Below are 25,149 nucleotides of genomic sequence, written 5' to 3'. Positions count from 1 at the left end.
TACGGTCTATAAAGTCTAATTTACCTTCTATAAATGAGGTTTGGTATCTGTCAAAAGGATCAATTGGTTTAGCACTAACAATGATTTCAGTCTGTGGTGGAATTTCTATATACTTTGTTGTAGCTATTCTAGCACACATTGGTTTTGAAGAACCCTCATGTATAAAACAGTCTATCTTTTGTCCTTTTATTATAAGTTTCATTTGACTCAGTAAAATGTCACATCCATTTTTAAATAGGAAATCTCTTCCAAGAATTGCTTCATTCTTAATATCAGCTATAAGGATATCATGTTTAAAGATATTACCACCAATATCTATTGTAATTTCTGTTTTACCATGAAGTGGTGAGGTTTCACCAGTAACTGTGACCATTTGTGTATTTACAGGTTGAAGTATGGGTCTTGACTCAATTGGCAACAACTCATATTCAGATTTCTTTAATATACTGATATTGGAACCAGTATCTAAAAGTGTAGTAAGTTTTCTGTTTTGAAATCTACAATTTATGAAACAACCTTGGTCAATATTGGTAGTTAATATTTTGTTTGACGGCCCGGTTGAAAGAATCGACCTGTGGGCCTCCAGGTCGACCTGCTGGCGTTTCCCGAGAAACTTTGCTCATGCTCTCTTTGAGAGTGGTTATTGTTATCAAATTGTCTAAACTTTGTGTGATTTTGCCTGGACTGAAAATTATTAGGTTTATAAGGCTGTCTATTTCTTGAATAAGTATTTCTGTCTTGTTTAATGTCTGCTACATCTTTGGATAAATTATCTAGGGATTTGCAGATATTTTCAAGTTTCTTGTCACTATTATTTTGAATTGGTACATTCTCGGTGACAGTGGCTACTAATTTGTGTCTTTGTCTGTCAGCGAGGCGAAATGCTTCAAGTCTAATTGCTGCTTGCTCGGCATCTAATAATGATTTTGGAGCTATTTCTTTAAGTCTAAGTCTTATATCTGAATCAGTTATGGCATCTATAAAATGGTCAAGGGCTATGGCTTCAACAACTTCTTTTGATGCACCAGTATAGGTATTTCTTGTAAGTCTCCATATGTCTTGGGACAATTGAGATATTGTCTCACCTTTATTTCTAACTCTAGTCTTTAATTTAGCTCTATAAATGTCTGTTTTATTTGCAGGGCCATAACGCTGGGTTAACAAGTCTACTAAAAGTTTGTAATTACAGCGGTCAGTAGTATCAAGTTCTGTTAACATGGAACGGGCATCTCCCTTTAAACTACTAGCAAGGCATAACCCCTTGGATCGGTTATCCCAGTTATTCAAGTCACTACATATTTGAAATGAGATAAGGAACTCATTAAGGTCATCATGTCCATCAAAGGTAGGTGGTTTAACTTTTACAATATTATTATTTGTACTACTGTGTAAAGGTACATTATTGTCACCATGGTCTATACGTCTGTCTGTAGGTTCTACTGAATTTGTATTTCTGTTTTCAAAATTGGTTTGTCTTGTTTCTATTCTATTTAATCTCTGTTCTACAGTTTCACCCATAGAAACAATAGCTTCTTTCATTTGTTCTACTATTCTTAACATTCTAGTTTCTGTATAAGAAATATCAACAGGAGAACTAGGTCTTGACTGGTCTGTACATTGTGATACAGTGTCAAAATTATCTAACTCATGAGGTTGGTGAACCTGGGCGTCCACCTCTATCTGGTTTTCTGCCATTGGTAATATTAAAGATAATGGTATCTACACTATTATGTAATACAGTGATAAATGAAAATCAACAATAATTAAACAAGGGAAATGTACAATGTTCTCTTCCTTTCTGCTTTCAGGTTGATCAGTCCGGAATGCAGGCAGCAAAAGTCACTGGAAATAAGGCTATAATAAAATCCAATCAACAAGGGTACTTATTTGATTGAATGGTCAGCTCCTGGACAGATAATAAAATCAGCAGAAACTCAAGATGTTGTATAATAACACAATGAAATAAATTGTATTATTGCAATAAATAAAATATGATTTTGGTCTCTGGTCTGGTTTCTCTGCAGGTTCTGGAATTGCAGACTATCTGTTGGAATAAATAATTTTTAATATCAATCCCACTTCTGACACCAGTTGAAACGCAGTCGGGGTCTGCTTCCCAAACACGCAACAATATCCAGGACGTGAGTTCTTCTCGAACGCACGTGGAGTATTAAAAATTGAACCTACAAGGGAAAAACAGAACACAAAAACCTGAAATAAAAGTACACAAATAATTTATTTAGATTTCATATCAAATACAGTTAAATTCGTAAGTATCTGGAAAATCCTCGTCAATGGGCCACGTCTGGAAGGGTTAGTGATAATCCTCGTCTTATAGGCTGTGAACTAAACCAAAGAATAGCTATATCAATGTAGAGTAGCTAAGTATGACATCCAAGTTATATGTGGATCTATATGGTTTATAATAAACGGTCTATATTTATATTGGTTCATATAAATACATCTACATTAAAAGGGGTGATTATACTAGTAGTTCCATGGTAGCTGGAACTTCAGGATGAAATCTATGATAAAATACCATGGAAGCTGGTATTTATAGGTATTTCTCTATTATGTCACATCAAACAATACAATTGGAGTAAAATAAACTGTCGGGAAAATATAATATCTGATGCTAATAATCTAGGCACAATAAAACTGTCATAAATAATTATATTACCTTGGAATAAGGAGTTGCTGGCATTTTCTAGGTTGTAATCGGCTTGATTACTATTCTAAGTTCTATCCAGGCACTGACAGCCGGATTGCATGCGCCAGAGTATTTATAGTATAAGGGGTCAGGCATCTACGTCATATAGCCGATGACGTCAGTGCCAGAATTTAGCCCAAGCCGGCTGTGTTTCGGACAAGCGTGAACGATAAAGTCCGTTACATTCGGAACGGCTGAACTTGAACATGCGCGAACGGTAAAGTCCGTTAAATTCGGAATGGCTGCAGCCGGGAAACTAATTGATAATTAAACGTGTTTATTACGTATTTTATGGATATATAAAATGAAATTGGACTATAATAGCGCATTGGGTATATTTACATATGTAAAAGGTATTGATTCACGGAGGGAATCTTGGTTGTCATTTATTCGGAGACCGGGAAAGATCTCGGATGTTTGTAGTGTTGTAGTAGTCGGATAAAACATCTTATCCGAAAATATCAATGAGCTAGGTACTTGGTCGTTACAATATATTGGTAAATGCGAAAAAAGTCTATTAAGTGACGGAAAACAGGAAATAAACACCCTATTTAGACAGAAATGCTCTATACAGAATAAGTTTAATCATTACTTACTATTCTGAATATAGAATTGGAAAGAAAATAATATAAATTTCAAAAATAAATTCACTTGGACCTCTTTCGCAGTAAATGGTCCTCATCGACCATATTAACCAGATACTTTCATCTTAAAGGAAAATAATATTAAAGTTTATAAGATTCTAGAACTAATTTAGGTTTCTACATATTTATTATTGCATTCAGTTTCTAAAATAATGGATTTTTGTGTAATTGTGATCATAAACAGAAGTTTTAGTTGATTACCATAAGATAATCACTAAAAGAGATACTGGAAGGAATTATTTTCTTCAATTCTAATGTAAAACCAAATAACAATCACTGTCACTGCAACTGTATCAACATGCAACTATTCCACAAGTCCAACTCTACAATCACTGCCACTGCTACAGTATCAACAGCTAACAATTGCACAAGTCCAACTCTACAATCACTGTCACTGCTACAGTATCAACATGCAACAATTCCACAAGTTCAACTCTACAGTCACTGCCACTGCTACAGTATCAACAGCTAACAATTGCACAAGTCCAACTCTACAATCACTGTCACTGCTACAGTATCAACAGCTTACAATTCCACAAGTCCAACTCTACAATCATTGTCACTGCTTCAGTATCAACATGCAACTATTCCGCAACTCCACTCTACAATCACTGCCACTGCTACAGTATCAACAGCTAACAATTCCACAAGTTCAACTCTACAATCACTGTCACTGCTACAGTATCAACATGCAACAATTCCACAAAGTCAACTCTACAACCACTGCCACTGTTACAGTATCAACAGCTACCAATTCCACAAGTCCAACTCTACAATCATTGTCACTGCCTCAGTATCAACATGCAACTATTCCACAAGTCCAACTCTACAATCACTGCCACTGCTACAGTATCAACAGCTAACAAGTCCACAAGTTCAACTCAACAATCACTGTCACTGCTATAGTATCAACAGCTTACAATTCCACAAGTCCAACTCTACAATCATTGTGACTGTGCTTCAGTATCAACATGCAACTATTCCACAAGTCCAACACTACAATCACTGTCACTGCTACAGTATCAACAGCTAACAATTGCACAAATTCAACTCTACAATCACTGTCACTGATACAGTATCAACAGCTAACAATTCCACAAGTCCAACTCTACAATCACTGTCACTGATACAGTATCAACAGCTAACAAACTCACAAGTCCAACTCTACAATCACTGTCACTGCTACAGTATCAACAGCTAACAATGCCACAAGTCCAACTCTACAATCACTGTCACTGCTACAGTATCAACATGCAACAATGCCACAAGTCCAACTCTACAATCACTGTCACTGATACAGTATCAACAGCTAACAATGCCACAAGTCCAAATCTACAATCACTGTCACTGCTACAGCATCAACACTTAACAATGCCACAAGTCCAACTCTACAATCACTACCACTGCTACAGTATCAACATGCAACAATGCCACAAGTCTAACTCTACAATCACTGTCACTGATACAGTATCAACAGCTAACAATGCCACAAGTCCAACTCTACAATCACTGTCACTGTTACAGTATCAACAGCTAACAATGCCACAAGTCCAACTCTACAATCACTGCCACTGCTACAGTATCAACATGCAACAATTCCACAAGTCCATTTCTACAATCACTGTCATTGATACAGTATCAACAGCTAACAATGCCACAAGTCCAACTCTACAATCATTGTCACTGCTACAGTATCAACAGCTAACAATGCCACAAGTCCAACTCTACAATCACTGTCACTGCTACAGTATCCACAGCTAACACTTCCACAAGTCCAACTCTACAATCACTGTCACTGCTATAGTATCAACATGCAACAATTCCACAAGTTCAACTCTACAATCAATGTCACTGCAACAATTCCAGCTAACAATTCCACAATTCTAACTGAAAGAAATCACTGTAGCAGTATCAACAGCTAAAAATGCTTCAAGTCTAACTCTACAATAACTGTCATTGCTAAAGTATCAACAGCTAACACAAGTGTAACACTACTATTATTATCACTTCTAGGGGATCCCATAGTAAATTGGTTAAGATGGCCAGCTTCAAAACACTTCAACCTCACAACTGTGGGTTCAAATTACATAAGGAACTTTATATTCTTTCATTTGAGAAAGTATACAACTAGGATGGTGGTTCTACTTAGGTGTCCCAAATGTGCCTGAAATAGTGCCTGATGGTCTTCCTTTACCATTTTACGCTGGAAAGTTGCCATGTAACCTTTACAGTGTCCAGGTGACAAAACAAACTATCCAAACTATCAATGCTGAAGTATTCACAGCTAACATTCCCACTAGTCTCTCAATACTATCAATAAGTGCTACAGTATCAACAGCAAACTACATGAAATATATTTGATTACACTTTTAATACTTACATTTGTATCACTATCACTGCTTTAGTACTACAACCACTAAATTATCAATAATTACCACTACATCACTATTGCTGGTACAGTATCTTCAGCTAATAGTCAACCACATAGCTTCCTTTACTTAGCTACAGTATCTTCAGTTTACTATGATATCACATAGTAGTAGTATTAACTGAAGATTCTGTTGCAATGATAGTGAAAGTGACTACTAAGACCACTATTTTACCCATTCCTGAAATTTCATCTATCATGGGGGGTGCCAGATGAGTCACATGCTATACAATGGCATTCTAAGGATGATATGACTTTGCCGAATGGAATGAAGTTGTAATTTCATACACAGTTATAAGAAATTAGTTACGGGTGTAATGACATTAATTTCCATGGAAAGTTGTTTTATTAAGATAAAGTATTTAAAATATGATTGAATATGGTAGATTATGCAAGAAAAAATAACTGACACATGTTTTCGGTTGAAGGATCAGAATATCTGTCCTTCTGGAACACACCCATGGGCGGGTCCTGTAGGGACGAATATTCCACTCTGAACAGCAAAATATGACAGATATTATAATTCTGTAACTGTAACAGCTATCACTTCATCACAAACGTTACCATTACTACAACAGCTACTTTCACAATGACTGCTACAGTGATTTACAGTTACCTCTAGTTACACTAAATTCATACAACACCAATCACTGCAATTGTTATAACAGCTTTAAGATACAGCACAAGTACAAAATATAAGTGGCAGTTACAGCTGTTACAAACCATTTTCAACTTTGTTGATGAGGATGATGCTTAATGACAGTGACAAAATAAAATATGATAATCATCATTCTGACAAAATGAACTATAGAATGTGATATGCATCTTATTGTGAGCTGTCAAGAAACAACACCCTGTATCACATGTTTGATAGGAAAATTAGGCAATCAAACTGTTATGCCAGTTTTGGAGGGGCCCATGGTTTACATTTGCTTTCTGAACAAGCATTTCCTGTGGCATTGTCATAAAAAAGCACTAAATTAGTATTTAAATTTTCTTTAACTGACCATCATTATAAGAGTTTGACAATTTGATATCAATGGGGTTGCTACATTATTATATAGTGCTTCATCTTCTTTATTTTCATGCAATGCAATGAGTTTGTTACCAGTTGCACAAGGGATATAACTTATACTTAATGACATTCTATTCAAATGTTATTAAATGTATTGCTGTTATCTCATTTAATTTAACATTCAATATTAAAGGCAGCTACGTCCACTATTTTAATATAAATTAAGATTGTAAGTCTATAGACAATTAGCTTTTGAGGTTTAATAGCTTTTGATGAGTTGTACATTCTTTGTAATATTTAAATATACATTGTGTATGAAATAATCCATCCAATCTTTAAATCTATAAAGATCTATTATATGTCATGACTTACATATTTTTAAATATATTGAAAACTTAAACTATGTAGCATTATGTAGATCTTACATGCTGACATTGGGCAGATGTTGGCTTATGGCTGCACCATTGGCACAATATCACCTTTCATGTGGCCCAACATTTTTTTTACAACATCAAGGTTCCAACTTTTATTATTTCTATTACTTATTTAAATAAAATATCACTAAAATAAAGGATCCTTTGTGCACAAATTTTCATGCCTGAAAAACTGGCCCATTTTATCAATATAATACAATACAGTTTGTTTGCTTTAAAGGCACATTATGCCTCAGAAGCCTCTTTAGAAATGTCAAATGATAAAATAATGGTTTTAGAGAATTTTAGAAGATGTAACCTTTTAGAAGATGTAACCTGAAGAAATTAGTGATAAACATGAAATAATTTGTTATAAAAGAAAATGTAAACAAAGTAGTATTTTGACTTCCATACAAATTCATTGTAAACTGCATATACCTATTGCGAAAAATCAACAGATGAAGAAGCTGGTTAGGCCAATGATTAATGTTTGGGTCCTTTAAAAGTACATCAAAATTAAAAAAGCTTTTGAGAAATAAAATAAAAGCATTTTGGAGGCAAAATGGGCCTTTAATGTTGATAACATGAAATAAGCCAACAATTTTTTAAATTAAAAATTTCAAAATCATTTTATCATTGGGCAGTTACTATATTTCTTCTTCTGAACGCAACAAAAAATGATTTGTCATTGTACATGATACATAAATATGTGTATGATGAACATTATGAAGTTGACTAAGACTGATTTCCTTTTACAATTAACTGATTGATATTTTTAGAAATTGCGTCATTGTTGCTATTTTTAGAAATTGCGTCATTTTTTTTTGCTATTTTTAGAAATTGCGTCATTTTTTTTCTATTTTTAGAAATTGCGTCATTTTTTCTATTTTTAGAAAGTGCGTCATTTTTTTCTATTTTTAGAAATTGCGTCATTTTTTCTATTTTTAGAAATTGCGTCATTTTTTTTCTATTTTAAGAAATTGCGTCATTTTTTCTATTTTTAGAAATTGCGTCATTTTTTTCTATTTTTAGAAATTGCGTCATTGTTGCTATTTTTAGAAATTGTGTCATTTTTTTCTATTTTTGGAAATTGCATCATTGTTGCTATTTTTAGAAATTGCGTCATTGTTGATGTTTTAAGAAATTGTGTCATTTTTTCTATTTTTAGAAATTGCGTCAATTTTTCTTTTTTTAGAAATTATGTCATTTTTTTCTATTTTTAGAAATTGCGTCATTTTTTCTATTTTTAGAAATTGCGTCATGTTGCTATTTTAAGAAATTGCGTACTGTTGCTATTTTTAGCTCGACTATTCGAAGAATATGAGAGCTATTGTAGTCGCCCCGGCGTCGGCGTCAGCGTCCGCGTCGGCGTCTGCGTTGGTTAGAGTTTTTTGTAAAGTCAAATATCTCAATCATTACTTGAGATATTCAATTGAAACTTACAATACTTATTTATAGTAACAAGGTACATCATATTGACAAGTTGGATAACTCTGTCTACAATATTGACATAATTATGCCCCTTTTTAACTTAGAAATTTTGGTTAAAGTTTTTTGTAAAGTCAAATATCTCAATAATTACTTGAGATATTCAATTGAAACTAACAATACTTATTTATAGTAACAAGGTACATCAGATTGACAAGTTAGATAACTCTGCCTACAATATTGACAGAATTATGCCCCTTTTTAACTTAGAAATTTTGGTTAAAGTTTTTTGTCAATTATTGCTTGAGATATTCAATTGAAACTTACAATACTTATTTATAGTAACAAGGTACATCAGATTGACAAGTTGGATAACTCTGCCTACAATATTAACAGAATTATGCCCCTTTGGAACTTAGAAATTTTGGTTAAAGTTTTTTTGTAAAGTCAAATATCTCAATTATTGCTTGAGATATTCAAATGAAATTTAAAATACTTTTTTATAGTAACAATGTACATCAGTTTGCAAAATTGCATAACTCTGCCTGCAAAATTTGAAGAATTATTTGCCCCTTTGAAACTTAGAAATTTTGGTTAAAGGTCTTCAAAGATATTTACTTGAAACTTTACACATGCACTTAGGGTCATAATTGGAGGGTCATAATTGTATGTCACTGACCAAGTTCCATAACTCTATCTTGCATTAAGGCTGATTCATATCCCCTTTTCTACTTAGTCTCTTGGTTAATGTTTACATGCAAGTTTTACATATCTCAATAACTATTAAAGATATTTATTTAAAACTTCACATTTGCATTAAGGGTCATAATTGTAGGTCACTGACAAAGATCCATAATTCTATCTTGCATTTAGGCTGATTTTTCTCCCCTTTTTCAACTTAGAAATTCATGGTAAAGTTTTGCTTGTAAGCTAGCTGTTATCTCAATTACTACTGAAGGGTTTGTGCCCTTTTTTGAGACAATTTTATGCATTCATAATAATAAAGCAGTGATTTACTTGATAAAACATCTTAATTAGAAGCCTATGTACCTTTTCTGTCAAATTTATGTATTCATAGGTAATTAGTATTATTATACTCAATAAAACAACCTTGTGACATTACCTTCCGAATAGTCAAGCCAATATTGTATAATTAGACTCTCTCTAAGGCCTATAACATGAATTTATTAAAAAAAAATTAGACCTTTTGTGATCTTAAAAAATTTAACATTATCAAGGCTCTTTTACTATCAAGCACTTAGAATAGCCGAGCGTGCTGTCCTACCGACAGCTCTTGTTAGAAATATGCTTAATGTTTCTATTCATATATATACAAAATATATAAACAAAACTAATGTGACAAGACAGACCAACTAAATTTATAAAAAGGAAACGTCAATATATGTTCAAACCTTTCTATGTTTGTGTTTAGAAAAAGTAAAAAGTCGAGGGTTGCCCCCGCCCGGCGGTGGCTCTTGTTCACATTTCACTTAGTCCTTTTTCGTATTTTATAAATATATATAAAAATGAATGTGTTGTGTTCAAGATTTTTTCACAGAAGATGTATATACAGATGTTAAACACATTTATATAAAAAAGTGATTTTCTGAAAAAATGTCACTTAGACCTCTTTCGCTTTCACCCCTCGAAGTGCAAAAAGTTTTTATTCATACTGAAAATACCTTATGAAAGATTGTACATATGTGCTACGGATAAGTATTTTCTTGATTTCGGAAAGGAAATTTCGGTGGCCGCTTTAAAATATATTTGCATAGTTTTTGTTGAAAATGAAATTTGTGCCAATACATTTTTCAATGATACCAATAAGAAAATTGGATGGTCTTTTACATTATCAATAAAAATACTCCCTTCAAGTTGTTCATTGTTTCCCCTAAACATTTCCAAATCGCCGATGTTTTCATGAATATATGATAAACAAGATCAACAAGGAAAGGCGGCTTCAATGAACGCAATCCCACATGACCCAGCAACAAGAACAAGTGGCAAGAAGCCCAGGCGGACCGGAAACAAAACACAGGACAGGGCACTAGGCAGAGCACGGACAGGCTAATCACTAAAATGATAAATAATTTGTAACTGATAAGAACACGATGTTAAATAATAAGGTAATGCATAAGTTATCTTCATCATAAATGGTAAAATCAGCAATTTTCAAGTGATGTTGCTAGTGACAAAACTTTTGTAACAAATGTAACATATATATGTTACGAAAAATGCCGTATGTTGTCCTTCAGTTTTATTTAAAAATATGGGAGAGGCGCCGTTTTATACCTGTCCGCAATAGAAGTTCGTAAATACTCCGAGAGGGGCAGGGCGTTATGCTTGACTTAAAATCGTTTAACTTTGTGAATCTACTTTTGTCATTTTAAACATGTTACTGTGTTAACGTACTCTTGTAGTTCTACAACTGGTAACACGTTTTCTTAAACTATATTTTCCGTATTTGAGTTTTACGTTTCATTTGTATATTTCAGATCTATAAGTGTGCAAACATGCATATGTATTGCATGCAATGGAAGATACGAACTTGTAAATTTGTTGTCGTTTTAGATGTGAGGTCAGTTGTTACGATATATATGTAAACTTGTTATATAAAGGCGGTAACCTTCAATTAAAAGATTGAATTAAGAGGTATACAATAAAAATGGTAGGCATATAAGTTCGCATTTTCAAAAGTCATTTTGAAAAGGAACACTTTTTTCTACCTGCATATTGGTTTGATTTCCTTTGCATAGGGGCTTTAACACATAACAGAACATTATTTCAAAAAAAACTTATATTACATCAGCAGAAATAAACTCATATAAATGTACATAATATATTTACACATACATACTACAATGTTTATGAACCATGCATGTTTAATAGCTAACACACATACAAACCTAAATAATAATGTTTACATGTTTGCTTTAAAGGAATGAAAATAAAAAAGTTTGAACAAAAATACCTAAGTCATGTTACTAAATAGGGAAAAGACAATACCCAGCAAACACAAGACGTCATACTGACGTCAGATTCAAGTCAGGTTCTGACGTCGGATGAAAACGGTCGGATTTGAAAGTTTTTTTGACGTAATAATCTGACGTCAGATAGACGTCAGGATCTAACCATTATCTAACTTTTTCTGACCAAAATCTAACCATTTTCCGACCAAAATCTGACCGTTATCTAACCAGTTTCTGACCATTTTCCGACCTCAATCTGACCATTTTCCGACCTAAATCTAACCAGTTTCTGATCAAAAACATCATAAGTTAACAAGAATATGAAAACTAAGCATTCTCTTTGGTTATACTGAAAGGCACATTATAAACTCTTCACGAGCAGAGTTAAAACATGCCAAATTTGAAATGATTTATTATCAAACATTATCGCGAATTTGTGTGACATTTTGCTTCAACTGTTCAAATAATGATAATTAAATCTAAGAATGCATGCAATTATTTTTCAAATACAAAGTAGAAATAAATTTACATAAATTGAACTGACCTTTTTGTTCAAGAAAATCTGGAATATTCACTTTATCAATGCATCCCGATTCCTGACATACGAAACGCCTACGAATTTGAATTTTCCATCCACGTGGCTGTAGATTCGAATTATAATTATGTTTTCTTTCCTTTTCCTGTCACTATGATTAAATATTAAAGAACTATTAAAAACTCGTGATTTTGATACATATAATGTACCACAAATGATAATACTGTAACGTTAAATGATTGGAACTCGTTAACAGATCTGTGGCTATAAATAGATTCCATAACAATAACACATGTAATTAACCTATATACAGCGCCACCTTTATGTTTTATGAGGTTGCAGCGCCGCGCACGTGGTCTTCGAAAGGCACTTGTATATATATATATATATACACTTAATTTGTAAGCCAAATAACATTTAAAAAAAAGTTTAAATGATTACAACAGCGAATAAGGATTACCTTTCGTTAATTTTTTACCTACTGTCAGGAAACCGACCAGAACCTGACGTTAGTACGACGTCAAAAAGAAACGTCTAATAGACATCGGCTTTTGGACGTCAGATTTACGTCGTATTTTGGTCGCCGACGTCGTGACCAAAATCTAACGGTAATCCTAAGTTATTCTAACGTCATGTGTTTGCTGGGTAATACCGATATAGCACCGATGTTATTTTTTGTATTAAAACGACTTAATTACTCTTTTCCAAAAGCATCGATTTCTTGCTCAAATACATTTGAGAAGAAAATATAGAAAACTTCAATTAATGGAATAACAGGAAATTAATGTGTATCAGAATTCAATCGGACCAATATCATTGCTCTTTAACAAGTTTGTCTGTATCGTATTGATATCGGACCGACAGCGATATTCTGACATTTAGCCGAAATCGGTCCGATATAGGTAAAAGTATGTTTGTTTGGTTGTGTTAAGAAACATTTATTAATGTAAATGACCAATTGAACTGATGTTTTTGTTCGTCAAACGTAAACAATGTTACAGTACAGAGCGAGGTGAATTTCACAAAGTTACGGTATATAATCAAAGGGCTGCAAGCTCTGTGGTATTTTTTGATCTTTGCAATCTAAATCATACCGACTATCTGTATGTATTTTTCTATATAAGTTTATTTTCATATACTATAATTCATCTTACGCAGCGACTGCGTTAAGATTTTTTTCTATAACAGTTTGAGATTGATACATATGGAATTTTGCATGACTAGAGTTGCATCAAAAATAATTTTTTATGACAGCCACACTTTATCCTTGCATATCGTGGCTACTTCCTTAAAAAAGACACATCAAAAAAAAGTTGCCTCGACTAGGATTTGAACCTTAGGCCTCTCACACCCTAAACGAGCGCGATACGAGCGCGATACCCCTGCACCACGGTGAAGTAATACGTAATATGTAGCCTGAATAAAAACAAATACATTGTAATTCTAAATTGAGAATTTCCATTTCGTGTCTGTGATCCTTATCAATTTCGAGGTATTTTGTTCACGATAAACAGTCCGACATGTATTTATTCCACTACTCGGCAGTCAGATTTATTTGTGTACTACGCCCTGGAGTATTCTGTAATCGACATAGCTAAAAATAGCATTTTCATTGATTAAAATGATATTCATCCGCGAAATTTGTGATTGTTACCTCATATTTCTATTGACTAATCTGAACTTTCAATGCACTGTAAATCGTTAAATGCCTACATTAAAATTATTTACTACTTTGCGTTGTTAGGTCTGTTAGGAAATTTTGTGTTAGACCGTGGATGTTAGCTATGTATTTACTGATCTTGCGATCAGAAAACGGCTTTGATCGTTTATACCCAAATTTCGGTTACATTTACTACACATCTGTCATGTGCAACGCCCAGATATCTACATCATCCAAGATCGAAGTCAGACATAGAGGTAACAGTAAACATGGTCTCTCAGAATCTCACTTTGTATATTTTGTGTCCAGTCCATAACTGTTTCATAGATCAAGGGCTTTTGAAATTACTTGGTACAAATGTTCACAAAAAGTTCTTTGTAAGCTAGTTTACTGAAGGTCCGTGGTTCTAGACATTTGCCCAGTCGTGTCTGAAATGTCACAAAGGGATGTCTTGTGTCTTCCTTCGCCAGTAAAGCTTGAAAGTTGTCAACTAACCTTCATGTCAGTGAATTTAAAAAAAATAAAACAAAAATTACAAACACAGGTTTTGTCAAAATAAGTTTTGTATTAATATATTTCAAAAACATTTATTTGTGTTTTTAAATGAATCGCCTGTAGTTAATAAAAAAATCCTCAAAACTAGACAATTCAACCATTTTTTAAATACTTACAAAATACATTAAGTACATTACAATTGTAGTTGGAAGTTTCAACTAGAAATAAGCTTTATTATATGTAATAGCACCAACAAATAACCATTAATTATTTTGCAAAAAGTCTCAATCTGACCTTAAAGTAAGGAAAATAGCAAACTATAACTTTTTTGCTGAAGAAAAATATAACACTTTAAAGAATATATTAAATAGAAAATTCGGGAGTATTTATAATAAAAATAATGGATACACGAACTGTATTTGACATTTGGCAAGTATGTCAACCGAAATCTGGGTATAAATGTTACAAAATCGGACCAACGTTGCTTGGTCTAAACTGTAACCTTGCACATTTCACATCGCTCTATACTGTACACTGTTTATTTTTCCTAACGCGTTTGACAAACAGGAAAATAGATTAAATTGGTATTTACCTTGAATAAAAGTTTCTAGACACAAAGGACTAAAGCTTTGTAGTTTTACTTTTTATATGCATGCTAAATTAATGTCTGAATGGGCGAAAAATGCGTTGGTCGCTCTAATCAAAGTTTCAAAAGGTCAAATTAAATCTGCACATTTATGAGCCAATGTAAAGATGACACTATGGTGCATGGTCTAATGAAATATATGACTAGACACGGGATCTAATTTATTTCAAGCGAACCACAAAAACATCTATAAGAATCTAAACTACTTTCAGTCTCGACCAGACCAAATGTCACGATAATGAAGCACATTCCCAACAGTGAAATTATAAATACATATTACACCCAAAACTTTTCATTAAAAAGCCTCAGCCTTTTAGAGAATAAAATATGTTGATGCCTTAAGTGACAACAACAACAATTTTTTTTTTGTAACGCAAAATACTTTTCAGGGAGCAAAGTTCATCTTAAGATAAAAGGCATTAAACAACTTCTCCTTTAAACTTATTTATTTGAAAATACCTTTTAATTAAACTACCTTTTAATTAAACTTTTTATAATGTTACAGCATATGGTCATATTGGGTATTCGATCATAATAAATATAGTTAACAGATTGAAAGTTACAAAATATGCCGAAGTTCTACTGACTTTTAAGTACAACTAATCTTCTATCTTAATATGTTGCAGGAAATGGCTGAAAGTGCATGTGAAGACGACCTAAAATTATCGCTTTTAGTTGAAGGTGTAGTCATAAAGGCTCAGACCGAAATAACAAATGAGAAGTCAGAAATAATTCGTGATGTCATAAGGTTCCATATCAACACCTGGCTCGATCAGGTAGAACAAATTAACCCTCTTTATAAAGTATCAGAATTAATTCCAGTTGGAAGTTACGCCGAGGGAACTAAAATAATACATGCAGACGAATTTGACTATTTGGCTGTCATTGAAGAATTGTCAAAACCAGATGTGATAGAAATAGATACAAGTAAAAGCGACATTAATAAAGGCTTGGTAAAAGTCGTAATAGCAAACGAAGAATTAAAGTTAAAATGGGGCGGACTTTGTAAAGACGGTCATCTGACATGTTTTCAACCCATTAACTTTCCAGGAATTGATGAAAAAAGATTTGGACATGTTGTTATCGACACGGTATTTAAGTTTATCAGAAACTTGAAACGAAAATCTTTTTTACAAAGAATCCAACTGCCATAGAAGATTGCATAACTGTCTTACCAGCCGTGAATGGTGTGACTTTATTTTTTACAGGCGCTGATTTTAGAGCACCTAATGTTATTCTAAACTTTGAATACGAGAACAGGAAGGTATCGGTTGATGTTTCACCAGCAATAAGATATCATAAATTCCACGACTGTTTCCAAGCTGAGGACTGCGCTGGTCCAGGGTTTGCTGAACTTGTTCTTCGACAAAAATCTCTATTGCTTGTTGGAACTTCAAGAAAATCTGATTTTAAAGTGACTGTAACGGAAGCAGAGGTTGAATACATATTGACTGTCATGAAACCCAAGCACAATATCATCTATATATTTCTTAAGTATATTGTAAAATTATACGAGGATGTTCTTCTGGACACATTTACCTCATATATGATGAAAACTGTTTGTATCCACCATGACATTAAATGTGAAAATGACGATAGATCTGTACAAGATTGTTTACGATCAGTCATAAATGATCTAAATGTTTGCAGGCAGCAATATTTTGTTATAAGTATAGTAAATAAACATATTCACCTTGTTAGACACATTGATGAAGAAGAAAAAGACAGAGAGTGCTTACTTCAAGGCATGACTGCAATGTGTCAGCTACCTGCAGAAATTGAAACCGTTGAAGGCTTTGATACTTTTTTGAAGCAGATTGTTGACAGCGAGCGTCAGAAAAGATATAGAGGTGAGTATTTATGTCAATGTCACATTAATTTTAAGGATGGTTTATTTGTTAACCTAGTACAAATTGCCAAACCCTGTAAATTTCTGGTCTTTTCCTATTTTTTTCTTCTTTTTAAAAAGCATTGATTTGACCAGATCTTAAGCTGTTCATATTGATCTAAGTATATGCATATTTCATCTTTCTTACTATTACTATGCCATGAAAAAGTAGTAAATAATAAATGAGCTCTGAAATGCATTATACCGGTATATTTCTATTCTGATACGACCCGCATTCCCCATTAAACACAGAAGGAAAGAAAGTGTGTTTAAAGTACGGGGTCTTTTTTCATAATTAGAATGGGAAATATAATAAGGTTTCTAGGGTTGTACATGACATAGTTCAATGATGTATGGTTTAAATTTTTTGAAACTAATTACTTGAAATATTCGATAAAAGTAATGGGTATTCAACACGATCCTATGTATAGAATTTTAAGAGAGCAATGTAATTTTTTTCAGAATGCAAATTTTGATCAAATCAAATTAAAACGTAACTTTATAGTTATATCCTCGACTAGAATCGCGACGCTAAGAATTTTCCGGCGAAAAAAAACCCCCAAAAAATCAACAAGTAGAAAATATACGTTACTTATTTTTTTAAAAAAATATTTCTTCATAATCCTAACGATTATTACACAACTTGATTTTCTTCAACAAGTATCAATGTCACAATTCGTTTACATTTATAAAAAGGAGGCGGTCATTTTAATTCGCTTCCTGCCATTCACATCCCATAGTTCTTTGCAAAAAGTATAATAAGGGCACACCTAAAGTCGATTACATGTAGCTTGGTTTTGATGACTGTTTAGTCCAAAGTGATCATTTTATTAAACAAGAGCTGTCGGTTGGACAGCAACGCTCGACTATTATTAATGCTTGATAGTTAAAGAGCCTTGATAATGTCAAATTTTCTGAGTTAACAAAAAGACAAAATTTTTCTTTAAATCTATGTTACAGTCATAGGCCTTTGAGAGAGTCCTATTATGCTCTCAAAGAAGAGTATAAAATTTCAGCTTGTTTCAAAGCCGGATGTCAATAGAAATTGCTAAGGTGGTATGCGAACTTAAATGTAAATTCTAAGTTGAAATGTTATTCTGGCAACTGCTCCATAGAGTTACCTCCTCCTGTCTACAGGTTTGGGTCATGATGGTGAACAAATGTGCAAAGTTTCAAAGTCATATGTAAATGGAATATTTGAGGTATTATAAAAACTTTAACATAAGTGGTTACGCCGGCGCCGACTCGGACGCTCGGGTAACTTCAATAGCTCTTCTTATTCTTATCGAATAGTCGACCTAAAAACTGTTTTAAAACATTTAACAGAACAACAGTATAACTTTTGTACAAAGTGATTCATTTTTGACCGTTTTTATAGTTCTGCTCTTCTTGTTCGATGAATGAATACGAACGTGTCAGATTCCTGGCACGATTATTGGTGGACTTTCCCTATGGGGTTGTCTTCAGCGTTCACGTCATGTCATAGTATATAAACGGGTACGCTGAAGACCTTAAGCTATTAACCACTAAGAGTGTCAGGTGCATGAACAAGGTCTCTAGATTTAAGGTTAAGGTCACACTAAAAGGTCATTCAAATGCTTATTCGGAGCAAAACGTCTACATTCATCGGAGGATTTTAATGTAACTTGGCACAAATGTTCACCATTGTGAGCCTAAGTATTGCGCGCATTATCCAGGTCCCTGCCACCAAAGGTAAGGTCATATAGAGAGATCAAAAGTAAGATTTAACAAAAGATGTATACAGGGATCATTTAGTCATCATTGATTGATGGATTGTTACACAAATGATAAACTTGTAGGACTACAAATGTGACACGATCTAATTTTGATTACTATTTGCAAGGTCAAGGTCACTACAGATGAATAAATATCCAAATATTGTCGAGATATTGCCCAGAGCATATCTCGTATATGCATATCTATTATAGTGCCCACATCTCTGTCAAAAGCTTTATTGACGTGTGTATTTTGCGACAATGTTGCCATTAGTTAGTCAAGTGGATAAATACCAGCACGTTTTAACCCAGACTGGAGATTTTCAGATTTTAATGCTTGAAGATGTACCTTACAAGCAAGAAAACAAATGTTATATCTTGTGACAGATGAAGCTGTTTCATTAATTTGTGACATGCATTATTGTGCATGTGTTGAAATGGATCATAACAAGCTAAATCTAAAGGTTGATGTTTGTGACCTGTATGGACATGGATTATGGAAAATACAATATTGTTTTATAATAATTAGTGTCCTTTAATTTATGGCTGGATTTACGAACAATTTCCCTGTCGGTGAACATATTGAATTTGCATACAATTCTTCGACTTCTATTTTGCGCATCGTTTTGATCTCTTAATATAGCACCCATGTGGCTTAGGCATTATATTTGCCTTTCATTTATGATTAACAATAATTATTGTTCCATTAAGCGCCTTTTTAATTAGGTTAGCGATATTAAGGGCCATTATGTATAGGTTAGTGTTTAATAATATGTATTAACAAAAATAATTGGTCAAGCCTGCCTATTTAATGATCAACATTATTTTTTTCACAAAAACAAGGCCTTTCTCTAAATCACTGATAGCTCCGCCCTTTCGCTCTACAAGATGTCTACACCTTGTCAAGTTTCTAACATTTCACATTTAGATAAGCTAAATAAATGGCCCTTTCAACATATAATCAGGCACATTATTACTGAAATGTCACAGAATGTATACCTATATCTACAGTAATTACATGTAGAAAAAAACAATAGAGTTAATGAAATGTGTACATCCTTTTAAAATAAATGGAAAATGTGAGAAGAATACATTAGAAATTATATAGACTGCGGTTAGACGACAGATTAAGTAAATTTTATTTAGTTAGTATGCATTAACAAAAGTTAGACTTAGCAGAAATTTGAAAAATACTACAATGTGATTGGACAAAAAATAATGTTGATCATTAAGATCCTTTTGTCTATTATGAGATTCCTGTTATTCCGATTAATGGCGTAATCTAAAAAAAACAGTCAATTGCACATTACAAACTGTGACGTATTGTTGTTTTCAGTGAGACTAAAAACGTGCTGGAGGACCACACTAAATACCGTATACCGGACAGGACTGGAATGATTAAATGCTAAATAATATTGTAGGAACCGACAAAAAAATATATTTTTCTATTTCGTAATTATGATTTCTGAAAACGCCTAAAGGCACTGCTATAACACTGTAGTGAGTTAATTCCCAGTGTCTTTTACTTTTTTGGCAGCTGAAATGGAAGAAGATAAACTAAGAAGAGAAGCCTATGAACGCTTTCGTGAAGAACTTGATGAAAGTATTTCAAATATTGTTGGTATGGGTTTTGATCCTGATGAAGTGAAAATCGTTCTGGATAACACTCTGTATGATTCTGAATTAGCAATTAGAATTCTTCAAAAGGTAAGATAATTAAATTTTGGTCGCAGTTCTTCTTATCTTATAACATTTAAAAAATATTGTTGATCCTTATAAAAATACTTTATTCTTATTCATTATGAATGAATAATATGTTTAACTGTAAAAGCAGTGAAGTAAAAACTCATTGTTTGATATTATTACAGCGTGCCAGGGAGCGAGAGGAGAAAAATGCTAAAGTCACTGATAGCTGTTCTTCATCTGATGGCATTTCCATGCATGTCTCTGAGACGAATTCTGTCACTGAAAACTGTTCTGGTGGTGGTGTGCCTGAAAGACTTTCCTTGTCGGTAAATACGTCTCAGAATGGGAGTTCACATTCTGAAGAATTCCCCCTTGCTGTTCACAGGCCCCAAAATACTACAATCACACATAAATTATTGTACCAACGGAAAAAAGATGGGTAAATTGTTGTGAAGTAACCAAACAGAAACAAAATAACAGCAATAACAAATTTATTCAGCATCAAATACTTACATATTTATAGCTGACAATACCAAACAAGTGGTGGTAACCGTTATACAAATATATAGTATGGTTTCAAATTGCAGTATTGCCTACGTAGCGTACAGTATTTCGGACATACTTACAAAACAAGAAATTCGTTTTCTACAAGATTCATCTTACATTGCCTACATTTTCTGTCTTCCTTTAGTATATTTAGTCTGCCGACCTCTCTTTCTAAACTGTGAGATGAATTCTAAATTTTGTTAAATCAATTATATATTTATTAATGTTTCAAGTATTCTTCCAATTCAAGTTCGTGTCTCAATAATGTATGTTTCTAATTTGATAGAATTGTTTATTTTGGCATGCCGCCATTGCTTATATATATATAAGCTTTATAGCTTTCGGCTCTTATATATATCCTTTTTCATTCGTGTATCTACTTATTGTAAATAAATTAACAACGTGTTGTATCATTGTTTGAAATAAACTATGTTTAAACTTAACTAAGATCAACATATAAACCATCAAGATTAGTAGACTTTCTTACATTCAATATTTTTCGAAGAAATTTACAATTAATAACATATATATTTTTACCCTCACTATGGCCTAAAACTTCAGCGCCATAGTTTAGAGCTATAAAAGAATTTACACTTTTCAGAATTAGTCATTTCAAGTTCATTGAATAAATACTATAAATAAGTTATGCAGTGCAAACAGTGAATGTTGGGCCAGCTTCTTTTAAGTGCGCTGCCAGTGACCATATTTAAATAAATTGATTTCGAGGTTTTTAAATACTTAACCATATTATTAGACATAAAAGCATAAGTCGCGTATCTTTCAAGTACAAAGATCATTACTTTAGTTTTCTTAATGTTGACTTTGAAACTCCATGTTTGACAATAAGGGTGTAGGTCATTTAACATTGATTGAAGTGCTTCCGGTTTATGCGCAATAAAACAGCATCGTCTGCAAATAGCAAATAGCAAAATGAACAGTTAGTCTCATTCAATATAAAAATCCTTCTGTATCGTCATTTAAACAATGTACTAGATCATTTACAAAGAATAAAAAGAAAAAACTTTGACCTTATGTTTGAGTCGGAAAAAGTTGACGTGTTATGTTTGTATCTTATAACTGTTCATACTTCATAAAGCTTTAACAAATTTTGTACCAACGTTTTCATCAATAAGATTTTGAAAAATAAAAGGCCGGTTTAATGTATCGAAGTCGATAAAACAGCTTTATAACTTGTATTTGGAATGAAGTGTGCTCTGGAGTAAAATATACAATCAATTGTTGATTTTTCTTTTTGAAATCCACATTGATTGTTTACATTTTTATTTATTCTTTATTGAGCATATTTTAAGCCTATTAAATAGGATTTGAGAATGTTTTTTTCCTATTATGCTAACAAATGTGATTACTCTTTAATTTTTCGCACCTTCAGCATCATCACCTTTAAATATCGACACTATAATGCCTTCTCTCCAAGAATGCGAAAAACTTTCGGTTTCGAAATTTTATTGCATAAATGGTGAGATTATATTGTACGAATGTTTGAATATTTCTGCTATTAGGCATTTCCGCTACCCTTATTATTATTTTGACTATAAACAGCATTTTCTATTTCTGATAAAGTTATATTACGGTCTAAATCCTCATCTTAAATTAACATATCTTGATCGTTTGTAAATACGTCTTTGTTTACATCATATCAATTTTTAAAATGGTCAACTAATAAAGTAATATTAAGGTCTATAGCTGACACAGGTGCTTTAACGTATTGACTTTTTACTATTTTCCCGAATGGTTTTGGTTGAGTTAAACAGATATAGTTAAAGCTTTTAAACATTGTCTTTTTCTTTCATTTTTTTATTGTATTTGTGTACTAGTTTAATACGATTGTACTTAGTCCTAGAATTTAGATATGCGTCTTTTAACATGAAACTTGATTCATCTCCTAATATAGGTTTCAAACATTTTTAAGATCCGATCTTGCATTGTAGTGCGTTCTCTATTTAAACTTGGCAATTTTTTTTAAATCGCGCTTTTGTTTTCAACGTATATTTTGCGCTCATGTCCAAAAATCGCCTGAGCACAATTATTTAATGAATTAATGAATAATTTTAACGCTTCGTTAACATTATTGTTGAGATTATTTTAAATATCAGTAAGGTTGTCAAAAGTATCCTTCTCACGTATAAGTATTTGTTGAAAATCGTTTATTTTATTTTTTCATTCCAAAAAAGTTTCTGTTTCATGAATATTTATATTCGGTACATTTTTAAGACTCTTACTCATAATATTAAAAGAGAAATCACAATGATTTGAAAATTCGTTTCGATCTAGTATACAAAAATCACTGAGTACATGAAAATCATTAATATGTAATAGTAAATAGTCAACAACAGACCGCCCTTAAACGAATGATGTGGTAGTTCTCCAATGCCAAGGCTCATGAAGTAATCTTGAATTGTTAAAAAAGGTAGACAATTCAATCAAGCGCTTGCCGTTATGATCAACAACCTGGTCCTAGGAAACAAAAGGCGGAATGTTTACATAGTTTGACAAATCGTTATCATGGTCAATATACATGTATATGTCGAAATCTAGCCTATCAGATAAATTTGATGTAAGACTATTTAAATCTTCCGTAATAAGACATTTACTCTAAGATATATATCTTTCTAAACCATTTTCGGTTTCATCATAAAACTAAAAAACACCCTTGAATTATGCGGAGGTATTTATGTACAACATATATATCTTTTTTTCATTAAAATTGAAAAGATTCTTATCTATCTTAAGTTCTTAACCCATAAAATACCATTCTGTTTTGTTTCCCAACAATTTTGACATATTGCAATAAAAAAGAAATAGCTCTTGAATTGAATATTATAATCAAATAGATGTCTGCCCTTTTCAAAATTTACAAAAAGATTAACTTATAAGTCACACAAATGTTGATAATCCTCCGAACACTTAATTACTTTAAATGAGATCTGTCCCGGATAATATACAATCTATGATATATCTTTTTGATTCAACATTCGGAAACCAATCAAAATGCATGCTAGAGAGTGTGCACTTTTGCACTATTGTTTATTATTTTGTTTGGGTCGTCAGACCAAACAAATAATGGTAGCGAAATTTCAGACCCTGGTGTTCTTATTTGCAAATACCGAAAGTAGTCCAAACTCATCGAAGCGGTTACTTCCCTTCATATGTACATTAACGATGAAAAATAAAGGGGAGATCTCACGTAAAAATTGTCAAATGACAGGCGCATTAATTTGCGTAACGAAAAAATAGAACCCGATTGGTCGAAGATTTCTAATATTGTGTTATTCTTATAGATATACATGCTTATATTCAGCTCCATGATTATTTACTTCAGTGTTAAACAACAGGTTTACCGTGAACAAAATATATGGAAATTAATAAGGGTTACAAACTCTAACTAAGAATAATATGGTATTCTTCAGGATGTTATCTTATAACTCCCCGTGGTCGAGGGGTTACACGCTCGCTTTGGAAGCGACAGGTCTGGAGTTCAAATCCCAGTTCAGGCAACTCATTATTTTTTTAAGCCAATAAACATTGTTTGTTTGTTTGTTTCATTTTTAGCCTTTTCCCAACAGTATTTCAGTCATATAGGTGGGTAGTTTCCTAACCATCATTCCTGGAGAGTTACACCAGTACTAGACTACCTTGCTCCGCGCTAAACTACCAAAGCATCTCCCGGGGACCGAACCACGCAAGAGAGGTAACTGGATTAGAAGTCATCGACTCTAACCCCTCGACCACGGAGGCGGTTAAATGAACATTGACTTGAATATCACTGCAGTGTTGCAATTAGTCTTATAGCCAATTAACTATAGTTATAACACTGGAAACAGCATTGATGACACTATACAAACCAATTGGTTTATAATGTCACAACCTTCACCTTTCTGACATTATGAGACCCAAACAAATTAAGCGCCTTCTGTGCTTTGATTAACTTATGCAAGGGTTTATGTTATGTTTATTCTGTAAAGCTTTAACAAAGCTCTCATATTTATTGCTTCGTTGGTTGATTTAAACTTCTGGTTTCTCTCATATAAACTCCCCATTTGTTAGACTAGATTGGTTACAGCTGGTGCCATAATAAAAATACTGTGTGTCCTGTTACTTAAAATGATGCTATAAATTTTCATCAACATTTTTTAAATCTTCATCACTTTGTTAGAATATTTATGTCAATATTACCTATTAGTTAAATATACGAGGGTTGTTCAAAAAGTAATAGGACTGCAGCTCTACTGCTCACATTTTTTAATTTACGTACACAATTTTACAAGTGACAATTATCGCAACATGTTCTCTATATACAGTGAAAAAATCAATGCAAAATGTTTACAAATA

The 25,149-nt window shown here is 32.8% G+C and overlaps 1 protein-coding gene across 1 annotated transcript in view; it reads left to right on the top strand.

Moving 5' to 3' along the window:
• LOC132759637 (uncharacterized) overlaps positions 1 to 23,439 on the top strand; it is a 38,500-nt gene extending 15,061 nt beyond the window's left edge. The window contains exons 2-4 of the mRNA XM_060751446.1: positions 15,570 to 16,793; positions 20,105 to 20,274; positions 20,436 to 23,439. Coding sequence (XP_060607429.1) covers positions 16,400 to 16,793; positions 20,105 to 20,274; positions 20,436 to 20,696 — 825 coding nt within the window. The 5' untranslated portion in view covers positions 15,570 to 16,399 and the 3' untranslated portion in view covers positions 20,697 to 23,439. The remainder of the gene's footprint in view (positions 1 to 15,569; positions 16,794 to 20,104; positions 20,275 to 20,435) is intronic.
• The last annotated feature ends 1,710 nt before the right edge of the window (positions 23,440 to 25,149 follow it).

The sequence above is a fragment of the Ruditapes philippinarum genome, unplaced genomic scaffold (genome assembly GCF_026571515.1).
Source record: "Ruditapes philippinarum isolate M1 unplaced genomic scaffold, ASM2657151v2 ctg9347_1_1_1_1, whole genome shotgun sequence".
Taxonomy (NCBI): Eukaryota; Metazoa; Mollusca; class Bivalvia; order Venerida; family Veneridae; genus Ruditapes; species Ruditapes philippinarum.
The sequence above is the reverse complement of the archived record's forward strand: the minus strand, read 5'-3'. Positions and strand labels throughout refer to the sequence as shown.